The sequence below is a fragment of the Lonchura striata genome, chromosome 6 (genome assembly GCF_050655825.1).
Source record: "Lonchura striata isolate lonStrDom1 chromosome 6, ASM5065582v1, whole genome shotgun sequence".
Lineage (NCBI taxonomy): Eukaryota > Metazoa > Chordata > Aves > Passeriformes > Estrildidae > Lonchura > Lonchura striata.
This window is the reverse complement of record NC_140708.1, coordinates 40,248,107-40,274,347: the sequence shown is the minus strand read 5'-3', so window position 1 is coordinate 40,274,347 and position 26,241 is coordinate 40,248,107. Positions and strand designations below refer to the sequence as shown.

General features: G+C 53.8%; 1 protein-coding gene across 6 annotated transcripts in view; it reads left to right on the top strand.

Annotated features, from left to right (window-relative positions):
• Window positions 1-45: 45 nt before the first annotated feature.
• TCERG1L (transcription elongation regulator 1 like) overlaps window positions 46-26,241 on the top strand; it is a 48,411-nt gene continuing 22,215 nt past the window's right edge. For 2 of the 6 annotated variants that reach the window (XM_085583012.1, XM_085583011.1), the window contains exons 1-4: window positions 48-381; window positions 1,773-1,907; window positions 2,876-3,056; window positions 11,648-11,809. In XM_085583012.1, coding sequence (XP_085439138.1) covers window positions 109-381; window positions 1,773-1,907; window positions 2,876-3,056; window positions 11,648-11,809 — 751 coding nt within the window. In that variant the 5' untranslated portion in view covers window positions 48-108. Of the gene's footprint in view, window positions 382-1,772; window positions 1,908-2,875; window positions 3,057-11,647; window positions 11,810-26,241 lie in introns of all 6 variants that reach the window. The other 4 variants (XM_085583015.1, XM_085583014.1, XM_085583013.1 and 1 more) reach the window with 3 other exon arrangements.

The window sequence follows — 26,241 nt, the reverse complement described above, 5'->3', positions numbered from 1 at the left end:
CGCCGGGCGGAGCTTGCCCGCGGTGCGGCGGGCTCGGAGTTGCGCCGGGCGGCGGAGGCGAGCGGAGCGCGGCGCTCCCGGCCCCGGCGCCGGCCCGGGCCATGCAGGATGCTCCCGGCCGCCGCCCCGCGCCCGCCGCCGCTGCTGTGGGCGCCGCCCGCCGAGCCCCCCGCTCCGCCCTGGGCCTGGGTGCTGCCCGCGGCCGCGGGGCTGCTCCGGGTGGGCGCAGCCGCCGCCGGGGCTCCGCCGCCGCCGCCGCCGCCGCCGCTGCTGCTGCCGCCCCCCGCGCTGCTGCGGCCCGGGCCGGGCTGGCGCGGCCCCGCCGAGCCCCCGCTGCTGCCGCTGCTGCCCGCGGCCGCCGAGCCGCTCCTGCACGGCCAGGTAAGGGCGGAGCCGCCGTGCGGGCACCCAACTTTCCGGGAGCTGCCGCCCGGCGCCGGCCCCGGCACCGAGACCTCCGCCCGCGGCGGCAGAACGGACCCCGCGGGGCGCCGGGGGCTACCCGGGCTCCGCATCCTCCTTTTCCGAGCTCCGCATCCTCCGCTTGCCGGGCTCCGCATCCCCTCTTCCCCAGGCACTGCATCCCTCTTTTCCCGGCTTCTACAGCTCCCTTCCCCGGGCTCTGCATCCCCTTCTTCCCAAGCTCTGCATCCCCGCTTCCCAAGCTGTGCGTACCACCCTTCCTGGGTTTTTCATCCCACTCCTTCGGGGCGCTGCATCCCTCTCTTTCCCAGCCCCGCGCCCCCTTCCCCAGCCCCGTGCCCCCTTTCCCAGCCCCGCATCCCCCAGGCTCGCTCGCCGGTCGCGGTCCCGGTGTGCAGGAGCGCGTCGCTTCCCGAGGCTCTGGAAGCGTGAGGCGGGGATTTCTCCGGGAGGAGAGGGGCTGCCGGGGGGTCCCTCGGCTGCCGGGGGTCCCAGAGGGGCTGGGGGTCCCTCGGCTCGGGCTCCCCGCCGCCTGCGGGATGCGCTTTCCGCAGATGCGGCCGGAACGGGAGCGATGCTCCCGGCAGCCGGGGCGGCATCGCCGCCGAGCGTTCTGTGAATATTTATAAAGACGAAAGTTTTGAGCCGTGTCATTGGAACCAGCGTGTCGCGCCAGGGCTTTCCCTGATGAATATTTCAATTATTAATTGCTGCCGTGAGGCGGCTGGCAGCAGCGGAGCGCTCAGCTCGCCCCTCTCAGCGGAGGGGTCGGAGCCGTGCGCGCAGTTTGGCCTCGGCTTTATGGTTTTTGGTAGACAGAAGTAAAAATAAACGCGAGCCGCGAGCGCCGTGGCGTCCGCTCGATTCCGTGTGATGATTTCCAGCCTTTTCGAGCTCGAGCGTCTCTTGCGGTTCGCGAGAAAACAGTCGGCGCTGCTCTGATGAAACGGGAACATCAATTATTCCCCAGCGGGAGACGCTCCACCAACCTGCAGAGCTGCTTTTGCTGCGGGAGCCCGTTGGCCGGGCGACTTTAAGCTGAGCTAAAAACGTCTCTGCCGTTCGCTTGGGCTCTCCAGAGGCATTTCCAGGCTGTTGCCGGCGCTGCGAGGTCGCTGCGAGCAGCGGAGCCCCGGCTGCGGCCGCCGCGCCCCGCTCCAGCTGCGCCCCGAGCCGCTCCGGGCCGTGCCCGGCGAGCACCAGCCTGGCGGCTGAAGGGGCAATCCCGGCATCTGCCGTGCTCTTCTCTCGCGGAATTAGGAAATCATGGAAAGCATCGGTTACTCAGCGTAAAACCCTTCTAACTCCTCCTCTTCTTGTGTGTCTGGTTTTTTCCGGCCCCTCCGAAGTGGATATTTGGAGCTCATTCCCCGCTCGTAGGATTTTCCCCTTCTTCCAGCGTGGAATTCGTCCCGGTGCTCCCGCCCGCGTACTCAGCCGCGGTGCCGAAGGGCTGGATGGATAAAAGGCTGCCCAGCTGCAAAGTAAGTGCGAGCCTGGCGTGCTGAGGGCTCTGGGGGCTTTTTTTTGGAGTACCTGAGCTGCAGAGTGCTGTGGGTTTAGGGCTCTGGGAGGTCGCTGTTTGTCAGGAGAACCCTGAGGAGGAGGAAGGTTGGGATGCTGGAAGGGGCAGGTGATGGAGCAGCAGTTACAGCTTCACTGCTCCCAAATTTTAATAGGACTAAAATGTCCTTAATGTTTATTCCTTTGCGTAGAATGTGCTCGTTTGCCTCCCAGATGCGATCAGGGGCTTTTCCATCTTCCCTTTCTCCCTGGTTTTCCCACTGTTTGTCCCAAAGGGGTGCCACAGGTCAGTGCTGGCAGAGCAGTGCCACCGTGGGCACTGCCACATCCCTGGCGCCAGGGTGGCCCTCGGGGTCCCGTGTCCCCGTCCCAGCCCTGTTCCCCACATCTGCCCCTTTGCCAGCTGAGTGCTGAGCACCTGGCTGTGTGCCACTGTCCCTCAGCTGGTTTTGTACCTTTGTCCCTTCTGTCCCTCAGCTGGTTTTGTGCTTTGTCCCCTCTGTCCCTGAGCTATTTCTGTGCCTTTGTCCCCTCTGTCCCTCACTCCCCTGTCCCCCCTGGCTGGGGAGGTGGCTGCAGTCCCTGGTGCAGTGGGGCCACTCGGGGTGGCTGTGTCAGGACAGGGAGTGGCTGTGGCAGCCCAGCCAGGGACTCCTTGCCTCCAGGACTCCTTGCCTCCAGGACTCCTTGCCTCCAGGACTCCTTGCCTCCCGTGCAGCTGCAGCACTGATCAGTCGTGTTCAGTTCATTTTTAAGCGCTCACTTCAGCCTCATCAGCCCCGAGGCAGCAGAAACCCGCCTGGCTCGGGCAGTCTGTCCCCAGCTGAGGCTCTGCCTGTTGAAATGCCGAGTTAAAGACTCCTTCTCACTCGTGTTTCTGAGTCGGGGACCTCAGACTGTAACGTTTTCCTTTCTTTCTTCTGGACAGATCTACCTGAACAGCGCCTTTGCCCTGGACCCGGCCTGGATCCAGCCCGAGGAGCCCCGGCTGCTGCAGGGGGCTGAGAAGCCTCTGCTGCTGAGCAGCCGAGTGGCCCTGGCTGTGGCCAGGCCAGCTGCTGCCTCCAGACCACTGCCCACGCTGCTGCTGGCCCCTCAGCTCCTCCCAGGTCAGGAAATAATTACAGCACTCATTAAGTACTTGCCTGTTTCCCGGTGGTTTTCCCTTACTGCACACCCTGGAAAGCAAAGATTGCCTTCCAGCCAGCTGCAGAGCCTCGATGGGCAGGTGCAGCTTGCCCTCTGAATGCCCTGGCAGGAGAAAGGGCCCTGTGTGATGGCAGCAGAGCGTGCCGGGCTGCTCTGTGGCTGCTCGCTGACCTGTGCCAGGACGGGAGCAGCCACTCCCCACCCCTGAGTTTATTTCCCACGTGGAAATCTCCCTCAGCCTCGGGGACGCGACGGTTCCGTGGCACGGTCCGTGTGGGATGGATTCTGCTGGCTGCTCCTTTCCTGTGAGAACCCCAGGCTTGCTCTGGGGTTCCATGTGCTGGAAAAGTCTCCTCCAGCCCTGCTTCCACAGAAAGGCTCAGCAGTCTCTGTTGTTTGGTCTCAAGGCAGTTTATTGCAAGTTATCTCAAAGATTTTCTTCTGGGGCTGCTGTGGTTTGCTCAGAGCTCAGGCAGAGGCACACACACACCCTGACATCCTCTCTGACCCCGACTGCTTCTTCTCTCCCACCCAGGGCTGCTGCTGTCTTTTATATGGTACATTACGTATTACATGTTTATGTTTTTTTCCCCAATGCCTACTACCTATATTACAAAGTGCCTTTCTACTCCAAACCAATCTGTGAGTGCCAACATCACCAAGAACATGGAGGCAAGGAAGAAGAAGGAGGAAGAACAGGATCAGCCCACTTTCCTCCATCTTAGAACTTCTGACCCCCATGTACAAAGTAAAAACCCCCTGCACAGGTGCTAAAACCCCCTGTACAATACTAAAACAATTTCTGTCTGTTTTGTAACTATTTTTACTGTCCCATCTAACCCTTTGTGACTGCTTGTTCCACCTCCAAAGTTGGTAACTCATTCCATGGCTCAAACTCAAAATCACAGCTGTTTGCAGCTGCCTGCCAGGGTCTAAAATGCTTCTGACCAAGGCCTGGAACCTCCAAAAATGTCTGAGGGACATTTTGAGTTCCAACAGTTTCCAGGTCTTGGGGGGATCTGTGCAGACAGCCAGCAGCAGAGAGGAGCACTGGATCCATCATCTCATTATGGCGCAGTCATTTGTGAAAGAAATTCCATTAATCTGCATAACTGAACAGAGGAACGAAAAGTTATAAATATTAACTGTGTAAATATTCTGTGATGCTTTAGGTAACTTAAGATTTACTCCTGGAAAAGAGCATTTATCCTTGGACAAGAGCAGACAGTGCATTCCAGCAGGGCTGAATCTCTGTTTTGTGGCTGCAGGAGTAAATTAAAATAGCAGTTCTATACTGCTGAAGAGGAAAGTGTCTCTGATGTTTCAGCCCCTAATTACACCCCTAAAGTGGAAATTATAGAGCTGCTGGCTTGCACCGAGCTGTTCTGCCTTCCTCAGGGCAAAGGTGCTGTCCCTGGGGCTGAGAGCAGGGCTCCCTTGCCAGGGGCTCTCCCCAAAAGCAGTTTGGATTTGGGAGCTGTGCAGCACCCAGGACGTCGTGTTTGCCATCAGGGCAGAGGTGCTGGGGGGGATCCTCGCTCCTGGGCTCGTTACCAGCCTGATTAATTAGCAGGGAGTGCCCTGGCACATGTCGGCCCCTTCAAGTTGGGTCTGGACTTTGGTGTTTTAGCAGAGCTGTGGCTCAGCCTTCCTCTCCTGCCAGCACTGCCTGGGGCTCAGCTGCAGGAGTCAGTGCTGTGGGGAAACCCTGGTATTAATTAATTTCTGTCTATTAGAGGATTTATTGGTATTTATTGCACATAAAAGCAGCTGTGTGCCTGGGGAATCCCAGGCTGGGTGTGCTGCTGAGGGAGGGGGTCTGGGCAGGGCAGCCACAGCCCCTCCTGTTTCTGCACCTTTAAAAGCCTTCCATGTTTTAAAATATTTCAGTATTTTACACGAGCACAGGCGTATTTTACCAGGTGCAGAGGGGCAGGTGTGAGTCAGGAGTGCTCCTGGGAGCAGCTCAGGGGCAGTGCCAGGCAGAACAGGGACACTGCCAGCCTGCTGCCACCTCGGTTTCCTCCCCTGGGCAGTGCCCACGGCTGTCTGCTCAGGAGCCCTGCAGCAGCAGGACCAGTGCTGCCTGCCAGCTCAGCTCCCTGGGCGGGAGAGGGGCAGGGAACAGCTCAGATCCCCCCAGGCACCTCTGTAAATAACGGGATCCCAGAATCCTGGGATGGTTGGGGCTGGAAGGATCCCAAAATCCCCCCAGTGCCCCCCTGCCATGGCAGGGACCCCTCCCACTGTCCCAGCTGCTCCAGCCCCAGTGCCCAGCCTGGCCTTGGGCACTGCCAGGGATCCAGGGGCAGCCCCAGCTGCTCTGGGAATTCCATCCTGTGCCAGGGCCACTCAGGAATTCCTTCCTATCCTTCTGGAGCTGTTGCTGTGGCTGGTGCCAACCCATCTGGGACTCCAGAGCTCGCCAGGGACCCGTGGCCCCTCCTGCAGGGTGGCCCCATGCCCGTCCTGCTGCCCCAGGTGCTGTGGGGCACGGGCAGTGTGATGTGCTCTGTGTTGGGTGTTTGTGAGGAGAAGGGTGCCCTGTGCTCTGTGTTGGGTGTTTGTGAGGAGAAGGGTGCCCTGTGCTCTGTGTTGGGTGTTTGTGAGGAGAAGGGTGCCCTGTGCTCTGTGTTGGGTGTTCCTGGGGAGAAGGGTGCCCTGTGCTCTGTGTTGGGTGTTCCTGGGGAGAAGGGTGCCCTGTGCTCTGTGTTGGGTGCTCCTGGGGAGAAGGGTGCCCTGTGCCCCTGGCAGCAGTGCCAGGAAAGGAAAGGAAAGGAAAGGAAAGGAAAGGAAAGGAAAGGAAAGGAAAGGAAAGGAAAGGAAAGGAAAGGAAAGGAAAGGAAAGGAAAGGAAAGGAAAGGAAAGGAAAGGAAAGGAAAGGAAAGGAAAGGAAAGGAAAGGAAAGGAAAGGAAAGGAAAGGAAAGGAAAGGAAAGGAAAGGAGGAAGGGTTCACGTTTCTGTCTCCTGCGCTCTGTGGGTGAGCTCAGGGCTGCCCAGGTGCCCCGTGCCCCCTGTGTCTGTGCCAGCTGGGTGTCCTGCACATCCCTGTGAGCTGGGTGGGTGGCAGGACCCTGTGGAGGGGTTCCACCACTCATTAGGTGGAAGCTGGAGCCCTGTGACACAGGGCATTCACGGGTGTCATCTGGGGGTGTGCTGGGCTGTTTGGCACTCCTGGCCCTCAGGGCCATCGCCACCCGTGCTCCCTGGCCCAGGGGGTGTTCCTGTGCCCGTATCTGGGAAGGTTTTCAGGGAATTGGGGAACGGCTGGGGCAGGAATGGGCCTTACAGCTGATCTGGTTCCACGTGTCCCCTGTGAGGAGACCAGGATGTGGGGTGGGACATCCCGAGGAGGTCACATTTGGATCCTTCTCCTGCATGTCTTTGCTTTCTCCTGCTGGCAGTGCCCTTTACAGAGCCAAGGCACTGTCAGCACTGGCACTGGCATGCAGACACACATCCCTACACAGGCCCAGTTTGCTCGGTAATCCCAGTTTACAGTCTGAATGAAATGGGGCTGCTCTCCATGACATTTGGGTTCTGTTTTCTCGTGAAAGACACCACCCAGGACCCCTGACCTCCTGCGTTTCCTAAGCACGAGCTCTGTGTTCCAAGCACATCTCCATTTACAAGCACTCGGGTTTTGGCTTCCCAAATTGGATTATCTTGTATTTAAGTGCGTGTGCTGGGGCTCCCTGTTTGGGGACAGAGAATAGCACAGCAGGACCCCATTCATGTCCCTGAAAAGCCATCAAACCTCTCCTTGTTTGTGGAGCATTCAAGCACTGCCAGCCAAGTGCTTTATTAGGTCTGGGAATGCTTGGCTTTAACCACAGGCTTCACGAAGTTTTTGTTTTGCTCATTAAGTTTATGGGTTTTTTGGTGCTTTTCCCATTATCTCCCCAAAACAAGAGAAACTTCGAGTGAAGTTTGTTCTCCCACTTCAACTACAGAAATAAGCCCACGAGCAATGTCTTTATGCGAGGCTGCTGTCCTGACCTTTCTAGAACATCATCGCACCTGACCCCCAGAGCTCCGTGTGAATAAATCCAGCCCGGGGGCTTGCAGGGCTGTTTGTGAGCAGCCAGGGATTTCTATTTACTGCACGTGGGCAGGAAAGCCAGGGGGCTGTTCCTGGAAATCCCTGGGGGCTACAGAGGCAGTGCTGGGAGCTGCTCTCCCCCTTGGGAAGCAGGGACACCAGGGAAGTAGGGACATCAGGGAAGGAGGGACACCAGGGAAGCAGGGACATCAGGGAAGGAGGGACACCAGGGAAGCAGGAAAATCAGGGAAGCAGGGACACCAGGGAAGGAGAGACACCAGGGAAGGAGAGACACCAGGGAAGCAGGGACACCAGGGAAGCAGGGAAATCCCTGGCTTGGTTTGTTTCCAGTTCCAGGACTATTGGTGTGTTTGTCTTTGCAGGGACATCCCTGTATGTGTTCCCTTTGTGTGTTCCCTGTGCAGGGACATCCCTGAGTGTGTTCCCTGTGCAGGGACATCCCTGTGTGTGTTCCCATTGCAGGAATATCCCTGTGTGTGTTCCCTGTGTGTGTTCCCTGTGTAGGGACAACCCTGTGTGTGTCCCCATTGCAGGGACATCCCTGTGTGTGTTCCCATTGCAGGAATATCCCTGTGTTTGTGTCCTTTGCTCTGGGATATGTTTATTCCCTTTGCAGGATATCAGGCTGTTCAGAGTTTTTTTGGAACTCCAAACACAGGGTCAGGTTGAGAAGGAGACTTTTGTTCCACAGGAGGTGAAAGTTTTGCACAAATCCGAATTTGTGCTTTGGGATGTCCTCAGCCCCTTGTGTCCTGTACCCGTCACCTCCCTCCTGCAGAATCCTTCCACCTCTCCCGTGGCCCTGTGCCTGCCTGGCCCCTTTTGGGGTTGTAAAGCACAGAAGTTTCAGCAAACTGAGCAGCAGCTGCCTGGCACACCTGGCAACATCTGTCTGCACCCAGAAGGGGCTGAGGGTGACAGTGGCACCATCGGGCTCCATCTGCAGCTGAGGTCAAAGGAAGGGACAGCGAATTCTGCTTGAAGTCCTGGAGCTTTAAAATTAAGAGAATCCAACTTAAAAATAGTGAAAATTCTGCCTAAAGACTCAGAGCTTAAAGATGCAGAGAATCCTTCTTAAAAATCCAGAAAATTCTGCTTAAAGACATCAGAGCTTAAAGATGCAGCGAATCCTTTTTAAATATACAGAAAATTCTGCTTAAAGACATCAGAGCTTAAACATGCAGAGAGTACTTTTTAAAAACACAGAAAATTCTGGTTAAAGGCATTGGCTGGGCTGGGGGCTGTGGGGGCTGGGCTGGAGGCTGGCACTGCACTGGCACTCCTGGTGCAGCAGGACTGGTGCCAGGTGTGCTGATGGTTTGGGAACAGGAGCACTGGAACTGCCCAGGGAGGGTTGGGTCCCATCCCTGGGGGTGCCCAGGAACTCCTGGAGGTGGCACCCAGGACTCTGGTCTGGGGACAGGGTGGGGATGGGGCACAGCTTGGTGATCCTGGAGGGCTTTTCCAGCCCCAGTGACTCTGGGATTCAGAGAAGTTTGAGCCCCACTGCCAGGGGGTACCAGACCTGGCAAAAACAGAGCTGGGGAAAACACCATTGCTGGAAAAAATCCTGCATTTTCCCCCTCATTGCAGTATCACTGATGGTGTTTGACTCCTCTTCTCATGGCGTTTGGCTTTCTAAATTCCCTCTGTGAGTGTGGGGTGATTAGTGGGAACTCTAAAATTCTTTCAAGGACTTTTAAAAAAAACCTCGCAGCAAGATCTGGTTTGTTTGTGAGGAGAACTCCTCGGGTGGAAGCCCCCAGCTCTGGGGGAGCCCTGGGCAGCTGGCAGTGCCTTTGGCAGAGCTGGGTTGTGTTTGAGGGGATGGGCAGCTGTGGGAACCAGGACACCCCTCGGGCTGCCCTGGCTGCTCCAGACCCTGGCATGAAGTAAAAACACCTGTGGCTTTGATTTTATCCTGTGGAAAAAACTGCCAACTCTGTGTGAGGAATTACAGACCACAAGGGTTTGAGTAAGATTTGATATTTGAACTAACACAGGGTGGAAAATTAGAAATTTTGGGTTTTAAAATAAGGTGTTAAGGGGGTCAAGATGTAGGGATTTGGGCGTGTCCTTCCTTCTTCTTCTCCTTGCCCTCCATGTCTTGCTGTGCTGGTGACACTTTTCTGTTGGTTTAAGGCACAGACACACTGCCCAACAGAAATGACAGATATTGGCAACACGTTATTGTAAACATGGCACAGGCAGTTTTTGGTATAAAATGGTGACACCACCCCAAGGTGGGGGTGTCTGTGCAGATTGTCCTGCTGGACAGATCCAGCTCCTTGGGAAAGCATGTTGGAGATAAGAGAAAAGAAACAACCTTGAGAAGCTGACCCTGCTCATTTCAGACTCCTTCTTTGGCTGTGGGGCTGGAGAAAAAGACTTTTTACAATCTTGGGGTCACCTCCCAAGAACCAGGGGATGTGCTGAGCCCCAAGAGCCAGGAGATCTGCTGAGCCCCAAAAACCAGGGGATGTGCTGAGCCCCAAAAACCAGGGGATCTGCTGAGCTGAGGCGTGGCAGGACCCCGCTGACCCCTGCCCGTGCTCCCCCCAGCCCTGCACCCCCAGACATGGCCCTTCCTCCGTGGAATTCCTCTCCTAATCCAGGGGAGAAGGACAGAGAACTTCATCAAAGGAGGGGAAACCACCCAAAGTTGTCTCTGAGCCGAGCATGAAACTTTGATGAGGGGATTGATGCAAGTTTAATGAGGCAGCCCAGCTCGGGAGCCTGCCCGGGCTCACGTCCTTCTCCTGTTTCCTGCCCTCTTTGGGGAAATCACATCCTCCTCTCCAGAAGAAAAGACCGAAATGAGAAGTAAACAACCTTTCTGCTCGTGTGCCCTGCAGGAAGGCGCAGCAAAGCGGTGCTTGCAGGCAGCATTAGCTTTCACAGGAGCTGCAGGAGATGTTCTGTGGGCTTCTCCCAGCAGCAGGCAGCTGGAATTGCAATGAGCACAGGCTCTTGGAGGGCAGAGTTTGATCTCACTGAAGGATTGCTCCACTTCCCAGGTGAATGAACAGTCAGCTTGTATTTAGCACTTGGATTGGTTGGACGCTGACGGTATTTTATTTTCTGTTTTTTAATTTCCACTGTTGGTCTGGCAGAAAAGTCTGTTTTCATTTATCCATTGCTAAGTGATCAAAACTTAAATATTTGTGGGGTTTGTTTGGCCTGAGTGCCTGTTTCTTAGTGCATCTTGCAGGTGTTTCTTGGCATGGAGGAATAATGACTGTGGAAATAATGGACTTGTTTTGGTGACACTGAAAATGTTAAACTTCTGCTTTGCTAATGCAGGGCTTATTTTGTTGGGAAACAATTGCTTGTAAAGGGCTGGGACAAAGCTGGGAGAGCTGGGGGGGCTCACCTGGACAGGAGCAGCTCCAGGGAGAGCTCAGAGCTCTGCCAGGGCCTGGAGGGGCTCCAGGAGAGCTGCAGAGGGACTGGGACAAGGGATGAGGGACAGGAGACAGGGAATGGCTTTAAGCTGACAGTGAGTAGATTTAGATGGGATTTTGGGAATTAGGAATTGTTCCCTGGCAGGGTGGACAGCCCTGGCACAGGATGGAATTCCCAGAGCAGCTGTGGCTGCCCCTGGATCCCTGGCAGTGCCCAAGGCCAGGCTGGGCACTGGGGCTGGAGCAGCTGGGACAGTGGGAGGTGTCCCTGCCATGGCAGGGGGGCACTGGGGGGGATTTGGGATCCTTCCAGCCCAAACCATTCCCTGATCCCGTGATCTCACCCCAGGTCCCTGCTGGGGTTGTCCTGGCGTTGTTTAGGGGCTGCATCCCCACCCCAGAGTGCCCCTCCCCAAACCCCATCCCTGTTCTCCATGCTGGGATACGCACGGGGAGGGACCCTCGGGGTGAGGGAGGGCCTGGGGCAGGAGGGGATCAGCTGGGGCTTTGTGCAGCCTCAGGTGTCCCCAGTGCCTGCAGGGGTGGGGTGATGAATGCTTAATTTGGGAATGCTGAGCTCGGCAGGGAGGAACAGATGCTGTTTGTCAGATTTGCTCTGCTCCTCAAGAGTTTTATCACTCCTGTTCTTGTTTATTTAACATAATTAGCCAGGATTGAGCTCTGGAGGTCTTCCCTGCCACTGTCAGGCTGGGGAGAGGATGGTGAGGGGCTAAAGGGTGCTCAAGGGGGTGCCCAGGGGGGTGGCAGTGCCCGTCCCTGGAGGTGTCACCCGGAGGTGGCACTCGGAGCTCTGGGCTGGGGACAGGGTGGGGGCTGATCAGGATTTAGACCTGGTGACCCTGCGGATCTCCGCTGTGAATGATTCTGTGTTTCTGTGCTTCCTGAGCTCTGGAGCCCGGCGTGAACGCAATGATCCGATTTTTCCCACCTCACGCCTGCTCAGGCTCCGCTGTCTCTGCGGGGCCGGGCGGGACGAACCGCATTGTCCCACCGCGTGCCCACGTCCCGGCGCCGCTGCTCTGCCCCAGCTCCCCCTCACGCCTCTCTCTCTCTGTCCCACAGGTGGTTGCCAGAACAGCCTCAAGGCCGTGGGCGGCTCTCCGGGCCTGGCGCTGCTGGCCCTGGAGCCCGCGGCCGCCCAGGGCCCGGGGCCCGGCCCGCAGCCCTGTCCCCTCCTCGGCTGCTGCCCCGCCAAGGCGCCGCTCCTGCCCTCGCCCTGCCCAGGTAATGCCCGGCCGGGGCAGCGCGGCGCGAGGGTGTTGGTGGGTGCTTGTTGGAGTCTGACGTGTTCAAACGATCCCCAGATCGTGAAAGTCTCTGTCTTTCACCCTTACTGCCAAAGCAAAGCCATAATTGGTCTGTGCTGGTTTCCAGGTTGTTTATTCTGTTGATCTCTCACATGTTCTGCTGCCCTGCCCAGCTCTGTCCTGCAGGGCAGCGTGTGGGGCTCTGCCCTCAGTGGGATGTGACAAACATTCAATACCAGAAACTCCCTGGGCTGGATTTACAAGAACGTGCCAATATCTGTCACCTACGTTGGACAGTGTGTCCCCAGCCTGAACCAACAGAAAAATGCCAACACCACAGTGAAACATGGAGGGCATGAAGAAGGAGAAAAAGGACAAGGCACACCCAATTTCCTCCATCTTGTCCCCTTTGGACCCCTCATCTAGAATCCTAAAATTTTACTTTTGCCCCCATGCCACACTTAATTATTACTTATATCAAACCCTCAGAGCTGGTAATTGATCCTGTAAGATTGAAAACTCTTTTCCATGGGCAGAGATCACAGCCAGTGTCTCTGGGGGCTCTGTCCAGGGGGTTCCTGAGCCCTGCCAGGGTCCCAGACCTGCCAGGGCAGCCAGAGGGAAGCCCTGGATTCTGAGAGATGCTGGGCACAGGTGGCACTGCCAGAGGTAAATTGGGCATTTCTGGGGCAGTTTGGAGGTGTTCTCCGGGCTGTGTGCTCAGGATGTTTGTCATGGGTGTGTGCTGTGACATTTGGGGGCAGCTGAGCTGGTTCCTCCCTCAGCTGAGGGGGTTCTGTGGGAAAACCTCTGAGCCCCAGCAGCACGCTGTCTTGGTTTGGAAAGCCACGTGTCTGCTAAGGAAGGCAGGAGCCGCCCCTGAAATGGAAATGGAAATGGAAACCCCCTTCCTCTGAATGGTTATAAATTTGAAATTAAAGGGGCCTCTCAGGCAAAAACATGGGAGCAGGAATAATATTTCTTTATTAGGGAAGAAAACACAGTCTAAAGCTATGTCAGAGTAGGTTTAGGTTGGATATTAGGAAAAAAAAATTCACTTAAAGAATAATAAAATACTGGAATTGTCTTCCCAGGGAGATGGTGGAATCACCATTTCTGGATATGTTTAAGAGCCACAGTCTAGTTGTGGCGTTAGGGCATGGGTTGGACTTGATGATCTCAGAGGTCTCTTCCAACCTCATTATTCTGTGTTTCTGGGATTCTGTGATTGAAAATAAAAGATAAAATAAACAGTGCAGTGAACCAAAACAACACTGACAGTCAGAGTACAGCCTGACAATTTGTTGCACAGGCTGTTGGTGGCAGTTTATTTGGGATTTGTGGCTGCAGTCCCTGGAGTGGCAGGTGTGGCTCTGTTGGAGCAGTGATCCTGTAGAAAAGGGTATAGTCTTCCTGCAGTGGAAGGGGCAGCTGTTCCTCTGGGAAATCCAGTGCAGGAAAAGCCATGCTGGTGTCCCAAGAATCCAGATTATATCCAGGTAGAAATGCTTGGCTCCTCCCTCTGGGTGGAGCCTTCACAATGGGCTGTTCTAGTTCTTATCAGTCATGCTGTGACATTCAATGGTTCATTATCAGCAGATATCTCCCCGAGGGGAGGATTGGCTGTGGAAGAGATAAAGCAAACTGCCTGATTAACAGAGGATAAGTGCCACACCTCTAACAGATGGCAATTGAATAAACTTGCCTTGCAGTGCAGGACAAACACCCTCAGGGTGTGGTGAGGGTTCCCAGCTGAGCCAAAATGCTCACGGGCACTCACAAGGTGTCTGCACAGCCTGGGACAGCACTTGGTGAAGTCCCAAGCAATTCTCTGGGTGGTTTTAGTTACAAACTCTGGGAGAGCTCAGCCCGGGTCCTTTCCCAGAGCTGAGGTGTGGTTGTCCTGGAGAAATCCCTCTTTTCTGGGTGTCCTGGAGAAACCCCTCTTTTCTGGGTGTCCTGGAGAAACCCCTCTTTTCTGGGTGTGCTGGAGAAATCCCTCTTTTCTGGGTGTGCTGGAGAAATCCCTCTTTTTGTGTGTCCTGGAGAAACCCCTCTTTTCTGGGTGTGCTGGAGAAAAACCTCCTTTTGTGTGTCCTGGGGAAATCCCTCTTTTTGGGTGTTGAGTGAAACCTCTCTGAAGGTGGCAGCCCTGCCTGGCCAGGCAGGTCTGGCTGGTCAGGAGCCTTTGGGACAATGTTTGGAACTGCACCTGGGATGCTCGGGGCTATTTTTAGACCAGTTACCTGCCAATTAAGTTAAAAATGTAAATGAGGGTGCGTTTTCCATCTTTTTGGTAATTGAAGCGCAGCACAGCAAGGCTCAGGGAGATGGAATTCTGCAGAAGGTGCAGTTCTGGGGTGGCCTTGGTGGGAGAGTTTAATGAGAGATGGATCCCAGGGATTCCTTCCTGCAGGGCTGGGGACGGGCCCAGAGGAGGGAAGGGGCAGGAAAAGGGGGATCGGGGGGACCTTGTGGCTCTCACAGCTCCTGCCAGGAGGGGACAGCCGGGGGGTCGGGCTCTGCTCCAGGAACAGGGACAGGAGGAGAGGGAACGGCCTCAGGCTGGGCTCAGGGGAGCTCAGGGTGGAACCAGCAGGAATTTCCCCATGGAAAGGGGCTCAGGAACTGGAACTGCCCAGGGAGGGTTGGATCCCATCCCTGAAGTTGTCACCTGGAGGTGGCACTCGGAGCTAATGACCTCAGAAACCCCAAAATGACATTTTTTCCAACTTCACTCTCCATGTTTATTGGTGCCTGGAAGGCTGAATTGTGTGTGTTAATTGATTATCCCCTGTTAATTGATTCTGTTTGAAATTAGTGTCCTGTTTCTACCTTGTGTAGTCCTGTGTCTGCAGTCACAGGGATTTGCTCAGTCTTAGGAGTGAATATTTATATTTTAGACCTTTGATTGTAGTCAGTTTTGCAGCCTTGCAGTAAATTCCTAATGAATACAGTTGGATTCCTAATGAATAGCTTTGGGAATAGCAGGGTGCCAACACGAGGTGGGAGCTGTGGGAAGGGCACAGGGCAGGTGAGCATCCAGGCTTTGCTGCTTTTCCATCCTCACAGAGGAAATTCCTTGGAATCCCTCAAAGCAAATCACCAGGAATTTCAGGGAACCGCGAGCGCGCACAATGCAGGGGTCACTTAAAAAAATTCGTTTTTAATACCATTTATCTTACATTTTGGGAAGGAAAATCAGAAGCAAAGCAGTGGGGGAGCAGAGGCTATTGAAGGAGTTTAAAGCCATGTGCAGCAGGAGGCTGTGAGGGATCCCGGCTGGATCCCTGGGAGCGGGGCTGGGCACGGGCTGGGAGGTGCTGGCTGCTGCAGGCTGCTGAGCTTGGCTCTGCATCAGGGCTGCCCTTGGGGATTGGTTTGTCACCGTGCTGAGCCGAGGAAAACGTGTAATGATGAAATAAACGTGTGGGAGAGAAGCAGCATAAAAGTGCTGGGTTTAATAGCAGCATAAAATGCTGTTTTATATGGAATAAAATATTGAAGCTTGAGGAACCTGTCCATGGAGTGATCTGTGGCTGGAGAGGCTCCAGCTCAGGCTCTGAGCAGCAAGAGGGGCCTTGGCCCCACATTGCTCTGCCCTCTGCTCCCACCCCAGCGAGGTGAGCAGAGAAGCTTCCAGCAATGCCATTGTAACCCCATTTTGGGTTACTATTGCTTTTATTTCCTTTCTTCATTTTGCATCTACTGCTGGTGCTGCTCGTGCATCTCCCAGGCAAATGTTCCCTTAAATATTTCATGGCAGCCTGGCTGTGAGCGTGGATTTTGTGCCAGGTTTAACATAAAGACTAAACAGGAGATGCAGCTCCTCGCTGTGCTGCATCTTCCTGGGCTCTGCTGGGGGAGGAAACTGCATTTCCCAGCACTGCCATGCAAGCTCTGAAATCTGCCTCAAAGGAACCCTAAATGCATTAAATCTGCAACCACCAGCACTTACCTGCAGTAATTAAGGAATGGGGTGTCTGGTAATCTCTAACACCCCTCTGCAGCTACTGCATAAAGAAGTGGGTGTTTATTTTCCTCACATGCAGGTTTTTAATGGTGGCAGTGAAGAAGGTAAGAGATGAGTCTGTGCTTATGGACTCTGTAAATTAGCAGCGAGCACAAATATTAAAAAAGGCACCATCTGCCATAGAATCCATCTGCCACCTGTTCCCTGGCTCTCAGCATTATTTAAGGGTTTAAATGTGGTGGTTTAGGCTGCCACGGAACAGCTGGGAAGTGACGGAGCCTTTTTCCTCTCTGCACCTCAATGCTGTGTGTCAAGGCCAGCTCTCGGTGCCAGCTTTGTGCCGAGCTCTGTCTGTGTCTGTCAGTCCCTCCTTGGCAGGGCTGCTGGCTGAGCCAGCTCAGGGCACGGCTGGAGATGGCTCCTGGGCTGGGAGAGTGCCGGAGCCCACCCTGGGTCAGGGGTGGCTCCGTGTGGTGGAAAAGTCTCTCCTCCAACCCTGCTTCCAAAGAAAGGCTCAGCAGTCTCTGTTGATCGGTCTCAAGGCAGTTTATTCCTCTCTGGGTTCAGGCAGGAACGTGGCGTTCCTCTCTGGGTTCAGGCAGGAACGTGGCGTTCCTCAGGCAGGAATGTGGTGTTCCTCTCTGGCTTCAGGCAGGAACGTGGCGTTCCTCTCTGGGCTCAGGGCAGGAACGTGGCGTTCCTCTCTGGGTTCAGGCAGGAACGTGGCGTTCCTCTCTGGGTTCTGGGAAGGAACGTGGCGTTCCTCTCTGGCTTCAGGCAGGAACGTGGCGTTCCTCTCTGGGTTCTGGGCAGGAACGTGGCGTTCCTCTCTGGGCTCAGGGCAGGAACGTGGCGTTCCTCTCTGGGCTCAGGCAGGAATGTGGCATTCCTCAGGCAGGAACGTGGTGTTCCTCTCTGGGTTCAGGCAGGAATGTGGTGTTCCTCTCTGGATTCAGGCAGGAACGTGGCGTTCCTCTCCTCAGGGATCTTCCCCTGGCCCTGCTGGCTGTGCCCCGTGGGTGGCACTGGCACTGGCACGGGCTGGCCTGGCAGTGCTGGGTGGCTCCAACGAGCTCGCTGTAAATGATGTGCCCAGCTCTAATGCTGGGTAACGAAGCAAGTAATGAATGCTTATAGTTATTAAAGTGATCGCTGCCTGCCTGGGCTAATGTGCAGCACAGAATCCCCTTTTGGTTCCCTGTGTTGGCACACCAGAGGGAAGGTGAGGGGGTACAGGGCTCAAACAATGCACAGCACCCACTGAAATGGTTCCAATTCCCTCCTCCCTGCACGGGGAGTCCCTGCTGGAAGCTGGAGCTGCCCAGTTCGGACTCTGTCAGAAATGGGCTGGTGGCTCTCAGTGTGAAAATTCAGCTTTTTTGGGTTGCCAAGCAGGAGGAGGACAGGCAGGGTGAGGTCAGGCACAGCTCTGTGATACTGCACATTTCTGCACCACCCAAAGCCAGTCAGGGGGAGTTTATTGGTGCAAATCCCTGGATGGACCACACTGGGCTTATGGATCTCAGTGCACTTTGTACCAACAGGGGATTCCCAAGGCTTTGGGATGTCTGGGGAGCAGGGGCAGGAGCTGAGGGTCAGGCTGGGCACCAGGAAAAACCACAACCCCGTCCTGTTTAGGCCAGGTTCAGGGCTAGGCAGCTGCTCCCACGCTGTGCTCCAGGAGAGGCTCCCAGTGCCTGGGATGTAACTGCAGGTATTGACAAAAGGAAAAACATCAATACCCCAGTGGCAGCTACAAAAGACAAACAACCCAAATCCTCTCCGTGGCGCCCAGCTCTTGGTAAATGTCACGAGAGTCAGAGTTAATTTACTGTGTCTGTAAGTGCTTGTTAAGGCACTGAGCTGGGTTTTTCTGGGAGCAGTGCAGTGCTGTGCAGTGTTTCAGTCAGCTCCCAGCTGCTGCCCTGCTCGGAGCCCTGCCAGGGGGATCTCCCCAGCCCTCGGGGTCACCTGGCACAGGAATTTTCATTTTCCCTGGGTCCCTCTGAGGGGCAGGTCGGGCTCTTTTCTTTCTGTTACAGACCCAGATTCACTGAGATTTGTGTAGCTTAAAAAGCCCTCGCTAAACTGGATATATGCCTTGTAAATGGAGCAGAAGTCCTAGAAGGAAAACCCAAACACAGAGAAAGAAAGGAATAAACCTTGGAAGGATAATGGGATCATTCCAGCAGGAGTCCTTGCTTGTCCCTCTCCAGGAGAAGATGAATGAATGAGAATTCCTGTGAGAATCCCGTGAGTTTTAATCAGGGCTGAGGGAACACCTTGTTTTGGTGGCTGCTGCTGCGTCCTGAAATTTATTTATGCAATTAAAGCATTAGGAACTGTGCAGTGTGGCCAAGGCTTAGTGGAATAGTGCTGGGATGCAAAATAATTCCCAGGGGATGTTCAGGCCCAGCTTTTGTGCTGCGTGGGGGTGCCCAGCAGGAATACTGGGGGACTTGGAGAGGGCAGCAAGGCAGCAAATCCTGCTGAGGCCCCTGTAAAAGATGGGGGTGATGGTGCTTTGTGTGCTTTTGTCTTGCTTATTAGTGAGGGGGAAAAAAAAGGATTTTTTTTAAATTATTTTTTATGTGTTCAACTTATTATTCAGCTGTTTGGGAACTGGTTTTGATGCTGTAAAATGAAGCAACAGAGTGGATTTAAACTAATATATTCCCAATGTTTGGCCTGAATCAGAGCTGGATGTGGGGTAAACTCAGTGCAAAACTGGATTGATCTCCATTTTTAGGATTTGCATCTGCAGGGTCTTTTGCCTCCTGGTGCAATTCTGAGTATGGCGTGTTAGGGAAAGGATAATCTCAGCATTCCCTGGAATAGAAGGGGACCCTGGAATGCTCCAGACATTCTCTCTAAGGGGATTGAGAGCAGAGCAAACCCTGTGCCACAAAACATCCTGTGAGCCATTCAAATTGCTGCTACACTTCATCCTGGAAACTAAAATTAATACAGAAATACCTGACTGGGAGTTTATGATGAGGGAATAGAAATTCCAGGGCACCATGGCAGGACGTGGGGGGGGGGTGTCTCTGAGGCTGAGAGATCAGGGTTTGTGGTGTAATTATTATTGCTATTGTTATTTATTATTATTATTCCAGTCAAACAGCTATTGCTCTCCAGCCCCCTGCATGGCAGGAACCAAATCCACAGGGATTTTCCTGCTGTTGGGGTGTTTGCACCCCGTTTTGCTTTGGAGCTCTGGGTGTTTCCTGGTTGACTCCCCCATTCCTCAGCCAGGCCCCACTAAAGTGTAAAGAAATACGATGAGGTAAAATGAATCTTCCTTCTTGGCCAGAATATAAAATAGGGAAAATAATTACATTTCCCATCTTTAAGCGTGCCATAGGAGCTTCCCCAGAGTGCTAAATGGAATTTCATGGATTTTATTGCACTTGCAGCTCTGTTGGCACATGCAGTGTGTGGGGATGGTGGAAGGGGGAAAGGAGAAGGATTTGGGGCTTGGAGCAGCCTGGGATAGTGGGAGGTGTCCCTGCCCTTGGCAGGGCTGGGGTGGGATGGGCTGTAAGGTCCTTCCAACAGAAGCCAGGCTGGGATTCTGTCCTTCCCAGAAAATCCCTCCTGCCAGCCCCTGTTCCACTCTGAGTTCCCCCTGTGGTGTCCTGTGGGATCCCTTTGCAGGAGAGCCATTCCCACCTTGCCAGAGCAGCTCAGTGACTCAGAGCAACGTGTCAAAATCCCAAATAATGCCAGCAGCGTCCCTAAAGGAATGCTCTGTGCTCCCCAGGATAAATTCTGCTGCCTGTTGCTCTCCAGTCCCTCTCTGCACGCAGCGAGCTCAAGGAGGAGCCACCCCTGGGGCTCTGCAGGAAGGGGCTCACACTCCACATCAGGGCACGTGGAAATGAGTGAGAAAAGGGGAGTTTTACCCTGGGGTCATGCTGGAGCTCACCTCTAGGTCAGGGGTGGCTCCGTGTGGTGGAAAAGTCTCTCCTCCAACCCGTGCTTCCAAAGAAAGGCTCAGCAGTCTCTGTTGTTGGTCTCAAGGCAGTTTATTGCAAGTTATCTAAAAGATTTTCTTCTGGGGCTGCTGTGGTTTGCTCACAGCTCAGGCAGAGGCACACACACACCCTGACATCCTCTCTGACCCCGACTGCTTCTTCTCTCCCACCCAGGGCTGCTGCTCTCTTTTATATGGGACATTACGTGTGACATGGTTACAGTTTTTCCCCAATGCCTATTACCTATATTAAATGGTGATTTTCTATATTTTATATGGTACATTACGTGTTACATGTTTGCAGTTTTCCCCCAATGCCTATTACCTATATTAAATGGTGCTTTTCTATCTTTTATATGGTACATTACGTGTTACATGGTTACAGTTTTTCACAATGCCTATTACCTATATTAAATGGTGATTTTCTACTCTAAACCAACATGTGAGTGCCAACATCACCAAGAACATGGAGGTAAGGAAGAAGAAAGAGGGAGGACAGGGCAGGCCCAAATCCCAAATCCATGTTAAAACCTCTGACCCCCATGTACAAAGTAAAAACCCCCCTGTACAGCACTCAAAAATTCTTCCCTCTGCTCTGTGACTACTTCTACTATAATATCTAAACTTTTGTGACTTCTTGTTCTTCCTGCAAGGTTGGTAAATCATTCCATGGCTCAATCCCAAAATCACAGCTGTTTCCAGCTGCCTGCCAGGGTCTCAAATGCTTCTGACCTGGACCCGGAACATCCAAAAATGTCTGAGGGACATTTTGAGCTCCGACATCGTCGCAGCACATCCTGAGCTGGAGGGGCCCCACAGGGTCCAGGCCAGCTCCTGGCGTGGCACAGGCACCCAGCAGTCCCCCCAAACCCTCCCTGGCTGCTCAGCTTCCAAACCAGAGCAGGGAGAGGAAGCTTCCAGCAGGAGCTGCATTCCCAGCCTGCCACCCTGGTTCTCAGGATTTTTTAAAGCTTTTTGAGTTTACATCCTTGTAGAGGACTTTCTCACCCAACTTTCTGTAAACAATCTATTGTTTTGCATTCCTTCATAGAGGCAGAGAAACTTGATGTACTGGTGCTTTGTCCAATGTCATTGGAGAGGTGGCACGTTCACCCTCCAACCCACTTTTGGAAAAGTAGAAATGCTGGAGTCAGAAAATAAACTTCCTCTTTTCCACCTCGTGTGGTGCTTTCACGTGTCCTGCAGTGACATCAGCCTGCAGCTGTGGGTCTGAGCCCAGCAGGGTCTGGAGCAGGGCTCAGCTCAGCACTCACCCAGGGCCACGAGCTGAGCCCACGAGGATTTGCATCATTTGCTTTTCTAAGCAAGGCTTGAATGGGGTTTAACAATCCTGCTGTTTTTGTTATTCAACATGTCAGGTTCAATTCCGCTGTGGTGAGCCCTGCTCCTACAGCTCTTGTGATGAGAAATCTCATCAAAAGTTGGGAAATGCTTCCTGTTAGCTTCTGCTGCTCACAGGGTTCTTGTTCCACTTTGAACTTCTTTTTTCCCACTTAAAGCCAATGTTGGGATTTGGCACAAAGGGGAGAATTCCTGCCTGGGATCACAAGGGCAGCACCAGAGCTGGTCAGGGCTGGGCAAGGGATTGTTGGGATGGGCACAGGGCCTTGAGCAACCATTCCCCCCAAAAGAGAAGAAATGGGGATGATAAACCCTGTCTGAAGTGATTCCTCTGAGGAATTTTTAAGCTGGGACTCCCCAGGTGCCCCAAATGTGCAGCAGGGCTTTGAAGGGCGATCAGAGCTGTGGCTTCCCCAGGTTATCCCTGGCACAGAGGAGCAGGGCACTTCACTGGGCTTTGGGGGATATTTCATCCCCTAAACCCAGCGGTTTGGGGTGTGGGGCTCTGCTGGCACTGTCACTCTCACAGATCCATGGAATAATTTGGTTTTGAGGGGCCCTTCAAAGGTCGTCCTGCAGTGTCCCCTCCCTCGGGGCAGGAGCGTTTCCCTGGCTGGATTTACAGGTGACATTGCAAACACCCAGAGCACAGACAGGGCTGTAAGAAATGGCTCAATGTGACACTCCTGCTTTTAGGGGGGGTTGATTGGTTTGGATTTCACTTTGCTCTTGAAGCCTTCCCTCGTTTCGCTGCTCATTTGGTGGAAATTGCAAAAAAAACAGGTTGTTAAAGGAGGGGAAAGCGGGGAGGGAAACACAGCACAGCTCGTTGCAGAAGGTGCTCATTGCCCTGACTCTGCAGATTTTCAGGAATTCTTGCTGACTTCTTCTCTCCCTCTTCCCTTCCCGCTCCAATAAGCAATTTACTCCAGCATGCAGCAGCTCCTGAGGTGGTTATGGCCATGCAGATTGAGATGAGAGCTCCAAACGACCCTGCAGAACAAACTCCTGCTCCGCTGGGAGGCTGCGGGCTCGGGCTGGGGCCAGCAGGAGCTGGGATCTGCTGGAGATCCACAGCCGTGGAATGGGCTGGGATGGCTCAGACGCCCTCCAGTGCCAGGGCAGGGACAGCTCCCACTGCCCACTGCTCCAGCCCTGGCCCTGGCCCGGGACACTGCCAGGGTGGGAATGTCCCACGGAACAGACCCGTGATGGCTCTCCGTAGTTTTGCTCTCTGTACACTGATTTAGCTGTGCATAAATCCTTCCCCAGCTGTAGTTCCGTGCCTTTTATTTATTAGTTCTGTGCCTTTTATTTTATTTATTTCATTCATGCTTTTATTTTTCATTTCACCTGACACAGAAGACCCTTCACTAATTTTCTGACCCCCTTCCAGGGCAATTTATTCGCCTGATGGAATCCTGTGGGGTGACTTGGCTTCTACACCATCAATTTTAAACTAAAAAAAACCCAAAGCATTTCTGTGCCAAAATCCTGCTTCTCCCAGCCCTGGTGGTGGCCTCGAGTCCCCTGTGCCAGTGCCAGGCTGTGCCATCCCTGCTCTGCCTTGCCAGGGACAAACATCCCTGCTGCTGTCACCCCTCACCTTCCAGCTCGGTGTTGTTCTCCGATGTTGCCCTGATTTTTAAGTGTTAAGTTTTCTTTTATAGCTCTTTTGAAAATCCTAAAATTCTCATAAAAATTCTTCAACCTTCTGATCTGTTTACATATTTCTACTGGAGCTCTCACACACTGTTCATGTAAATAATGATTATTTTGTGTTCTTCTTTGTGAGAAGAGAAAATTAATAGACTGTTAGATTAACCAGTGTGGCTGGAGAAGTAGTAATTCCATCCTCCAATCCACAGTCACCTCTGGAATTCTATAAATACCAGAACACTCTTTTTTAGCCTTTAAATTTCCCAAGCATTTGTGTCCTTCGTACTTTGTGTCCAATAACAACACTCCTGTGCTCCACCCCAGGGCACAAATGGATTCTTTCTGTCACTTCCCAGGGCAGCAGGAGAGGAGCTCAGCTCTTCAGGAGAAATTTCCACTTCCTTTTTTCAGTTTAAGAATGGCAAAACCCAAACAAACACAAAGCACAGGACGGATGGATGAAGGATGGAGGGCAAAGAATTGGGCTCATTCTGCCCAAACCAGGGATGCTGCCAACGTTTCCAGGGTTGTTTCTGACTGGGGAGGAGACCAGAAAAGTCAGATTTATAAAATTCTCCTCCTTTTTCCTCCCTGCTGGTGGAAGTGGACTGTGGGTCCCTGGCAGTGCCCCAGGCCAGGTTGGACATTGGGGCTGGGAGCACCTGGGACAGTGGGAGGTTGTTGGAATCTGTGATATTTAAATGATATTTAAATGAGATTGTAGAAAGTCTCTGTCTCTCAGCCCCCCTGCCAAAGCAGAAGCCATAATTGGTCTGTGCTGGTTTCCAGGTCGTTTATTCTGTTTATCTCTCACATGTTCTGCTGCCCTGCCCAGCTCTGTCCTGCAGGGCAGCGTGTGGGGCTCTGCCCTCAGTGGGATGTGACAAACATTAAATACCAGAAACTCCCTGGGCTGCATTTACAAGAACGTGCCAATATCTGTCACCTACGTTGGACAGTGTGTCCCCAGCCTGAACCAACAGAAAAATGCCAACACCACAGTGAGACATGGAGGGCATGAAGAAGGAGAAAAAGGACAAGGCACACCCAATTTCCTCCAGCTTGTCCCCTTTGGACCCCTCATCTAGAATCCTAAAATTTTACTTTTGCACCCGTGCCACACTTAATTATTACTGATATCAAACACTCAGAGCTGGTAATTCATCCTCTGAGATTGAAAACTCTTTTCCATGGGCAGAGATCACAGCCAGTGTCTCTGGGGGCTCTGTCCAGGGGGTTCCTGACCCCTGCCAGGGTCCCAGACCTGCCAGGGCAGCCAGAGGGAAGCCCTGGATTCCCACAGGAGGTGTCCCTGGATGGGATTTAGTGGGATTGAGGCAGCCCCCAGCAGCCTGGCACCCCAGGCTCTGTGCCTGGTGTGTCCCCTGTCCCAGGCCAGCCCTGTGTGCCCCTCGCCCTTGGGCTTGCTGCTGCTGTTCCCAGGTGGGCCGGAGCCCTGCCCATCCACCCCGGTGCCCTGCGAGCCCCTGGGCTGGGTCCCAGCAGGAAGGGCAGGCAGGGATGGCCATTCCCAGCCCCATTTGGCTGGGTTTGGCTCCCAAAGCACTGCTGGGGCTCTCTCCATCACCCAGGGAGCAGCAGCTGGGCTGCAGCTCACCCCAGGGCTGAATTTGGGCTGGCAGTGGGGCAGGGCAGCTGTGCTGAGCCCTGCAGCAGCTGTGCCAGCTGTGCCAGCTGTGCCAGCTGTGCCAGGATCTCCTCCCCAGCAGCCCCAGTGCAGGCACCAAGGGCAGCTGCTGCTCAGGAAGCACCACACGTCCCCAGCTCTGAGGCACAGGGAAGGGCATAATCAGGTTCAGAAAGTGCTGAATGTTTTTAATGAACCTGTCTGGGCCTGACAAAGGAACAGAGGAGGAAGGAAAATTTCTCAGAGGTGGCTCCTGGGCAGCCTCGTGTTTACCCGGCCAGAACTGCCTCGAGGAGGAGTGGGGGTGTCCTTGAGGGGAAGGGAGCAGAGCTGGGGGGCTGCATGGAGCTCAAGGATGCTGCCTGCTTGGGAAAAAGTCGATTTTATTTTTATTGCTGCTCGATTCTTCCTTTTTTTTTTTCAAGCAGAGAGACTTCTCTTGTCTTTTGCAGAGAGGCAGGAGTGCCCCAAATGATCTCATCAGGATGGACTGTGCTTCTGAATGGAGCAGGTCCCTGAGGCCTGACCTGCAGCACCTCCTGGGCTCGGGAGGTGACAGCAGCACTAATAAAAATGTCTGGGTGCATTTCTGGGCCTGCCTGTCAGGACAGCAGCTGCAGTCACTGATTTCTCTGCCATCAGGCTGCCTGGTGACATCCCAGCATGTCACCAACTCCTCCTCCCCGTGCTGGGGACACTTGGGTGGCAGCAGGACGAGCCCTGGGGGCTCCTCTCAAGGGCAGGGCAGCCACAGCAGGGCAGGTTCAGCTCAGAATTCGGGGGAGGTTTTGTCAGGGAAGGGGTTGTAAAGCCCTGGCACAAGGAGTGGTGGAATCCCCATCTCTGGAGGGCTCCAGGGCACCTGGGGACACGGTTTGATGGTGACCATGGTGGTGGTGCTGGCTGCATTTGGTGGTCTCAAAGGTCCTTTCCAACCATAGCTGTCACTACTGGACGCACAATGAGTACACAGAAGCTTGGTGAGTTCAAAAGAGAAAAAGACCCTGTTTTATTCAAACATCTGCTATTTATAGAATTCTAAAGGTGACTGTGGATTGGAGGATGGGCTTACCACTTTTCTAAAGATCAATCAATCATTTCTCTCCACCCACAGAGAAATATGTAAACTATTCTATTTCTACATGAAATTGTGTGGGAACTCTAACTCTCAAATATGTAAACATTGTCATAAGGCTAAAGGAGTTTTATGAGAACTTCAAAACTTCCAAAAGAACTATAAAAGAAAACTTAACACTTTTAAAAATCAGGGCAACACGTAGTGACTCTGAGATTTGCTGATGCCAGCTGGTGCTGCTGTCCCCCACCAAGGGGCTGGGAATGGGCCAGTTCCTCCCTGGTGGTGTTCCAGTAGTGCCAGAATTGCATGAGGTGTGGATTTACCTTGATTGTCCCTCCCCAGCCCACCCTGCAGCCTGCTCTGCTCTGCCCAGAACGTCCCTCAGCAGCACCAGCCTGGGCCTGGCTCATCTCAGGCAGGAGTTTGTGCTGATGCCTCTGCCCGAGCTGCCTCAGCCTCATCAGAGTGCTCAGATTATTCTCTTCTCCTTCTCCTTCTCCTTCTCCTTCTCCTTCTCCTTCTCCTTCTCCTTCTCCTTCTCCTTCTCCTTCTCCTTCTCCTTCTCCTTCTCCTTCTCCTTCTCCTTCTCCTTCTCCTTCTCCTTCTCCTTCTCCTTCTCCTTCTCCTTCTCCTTCTCCTTCTCCTTCTCCTTCTCCTTCTCCTTCTCCTCACACAGGGCTGGCAATTACAGGCACTCCTCACATCCCACGGGG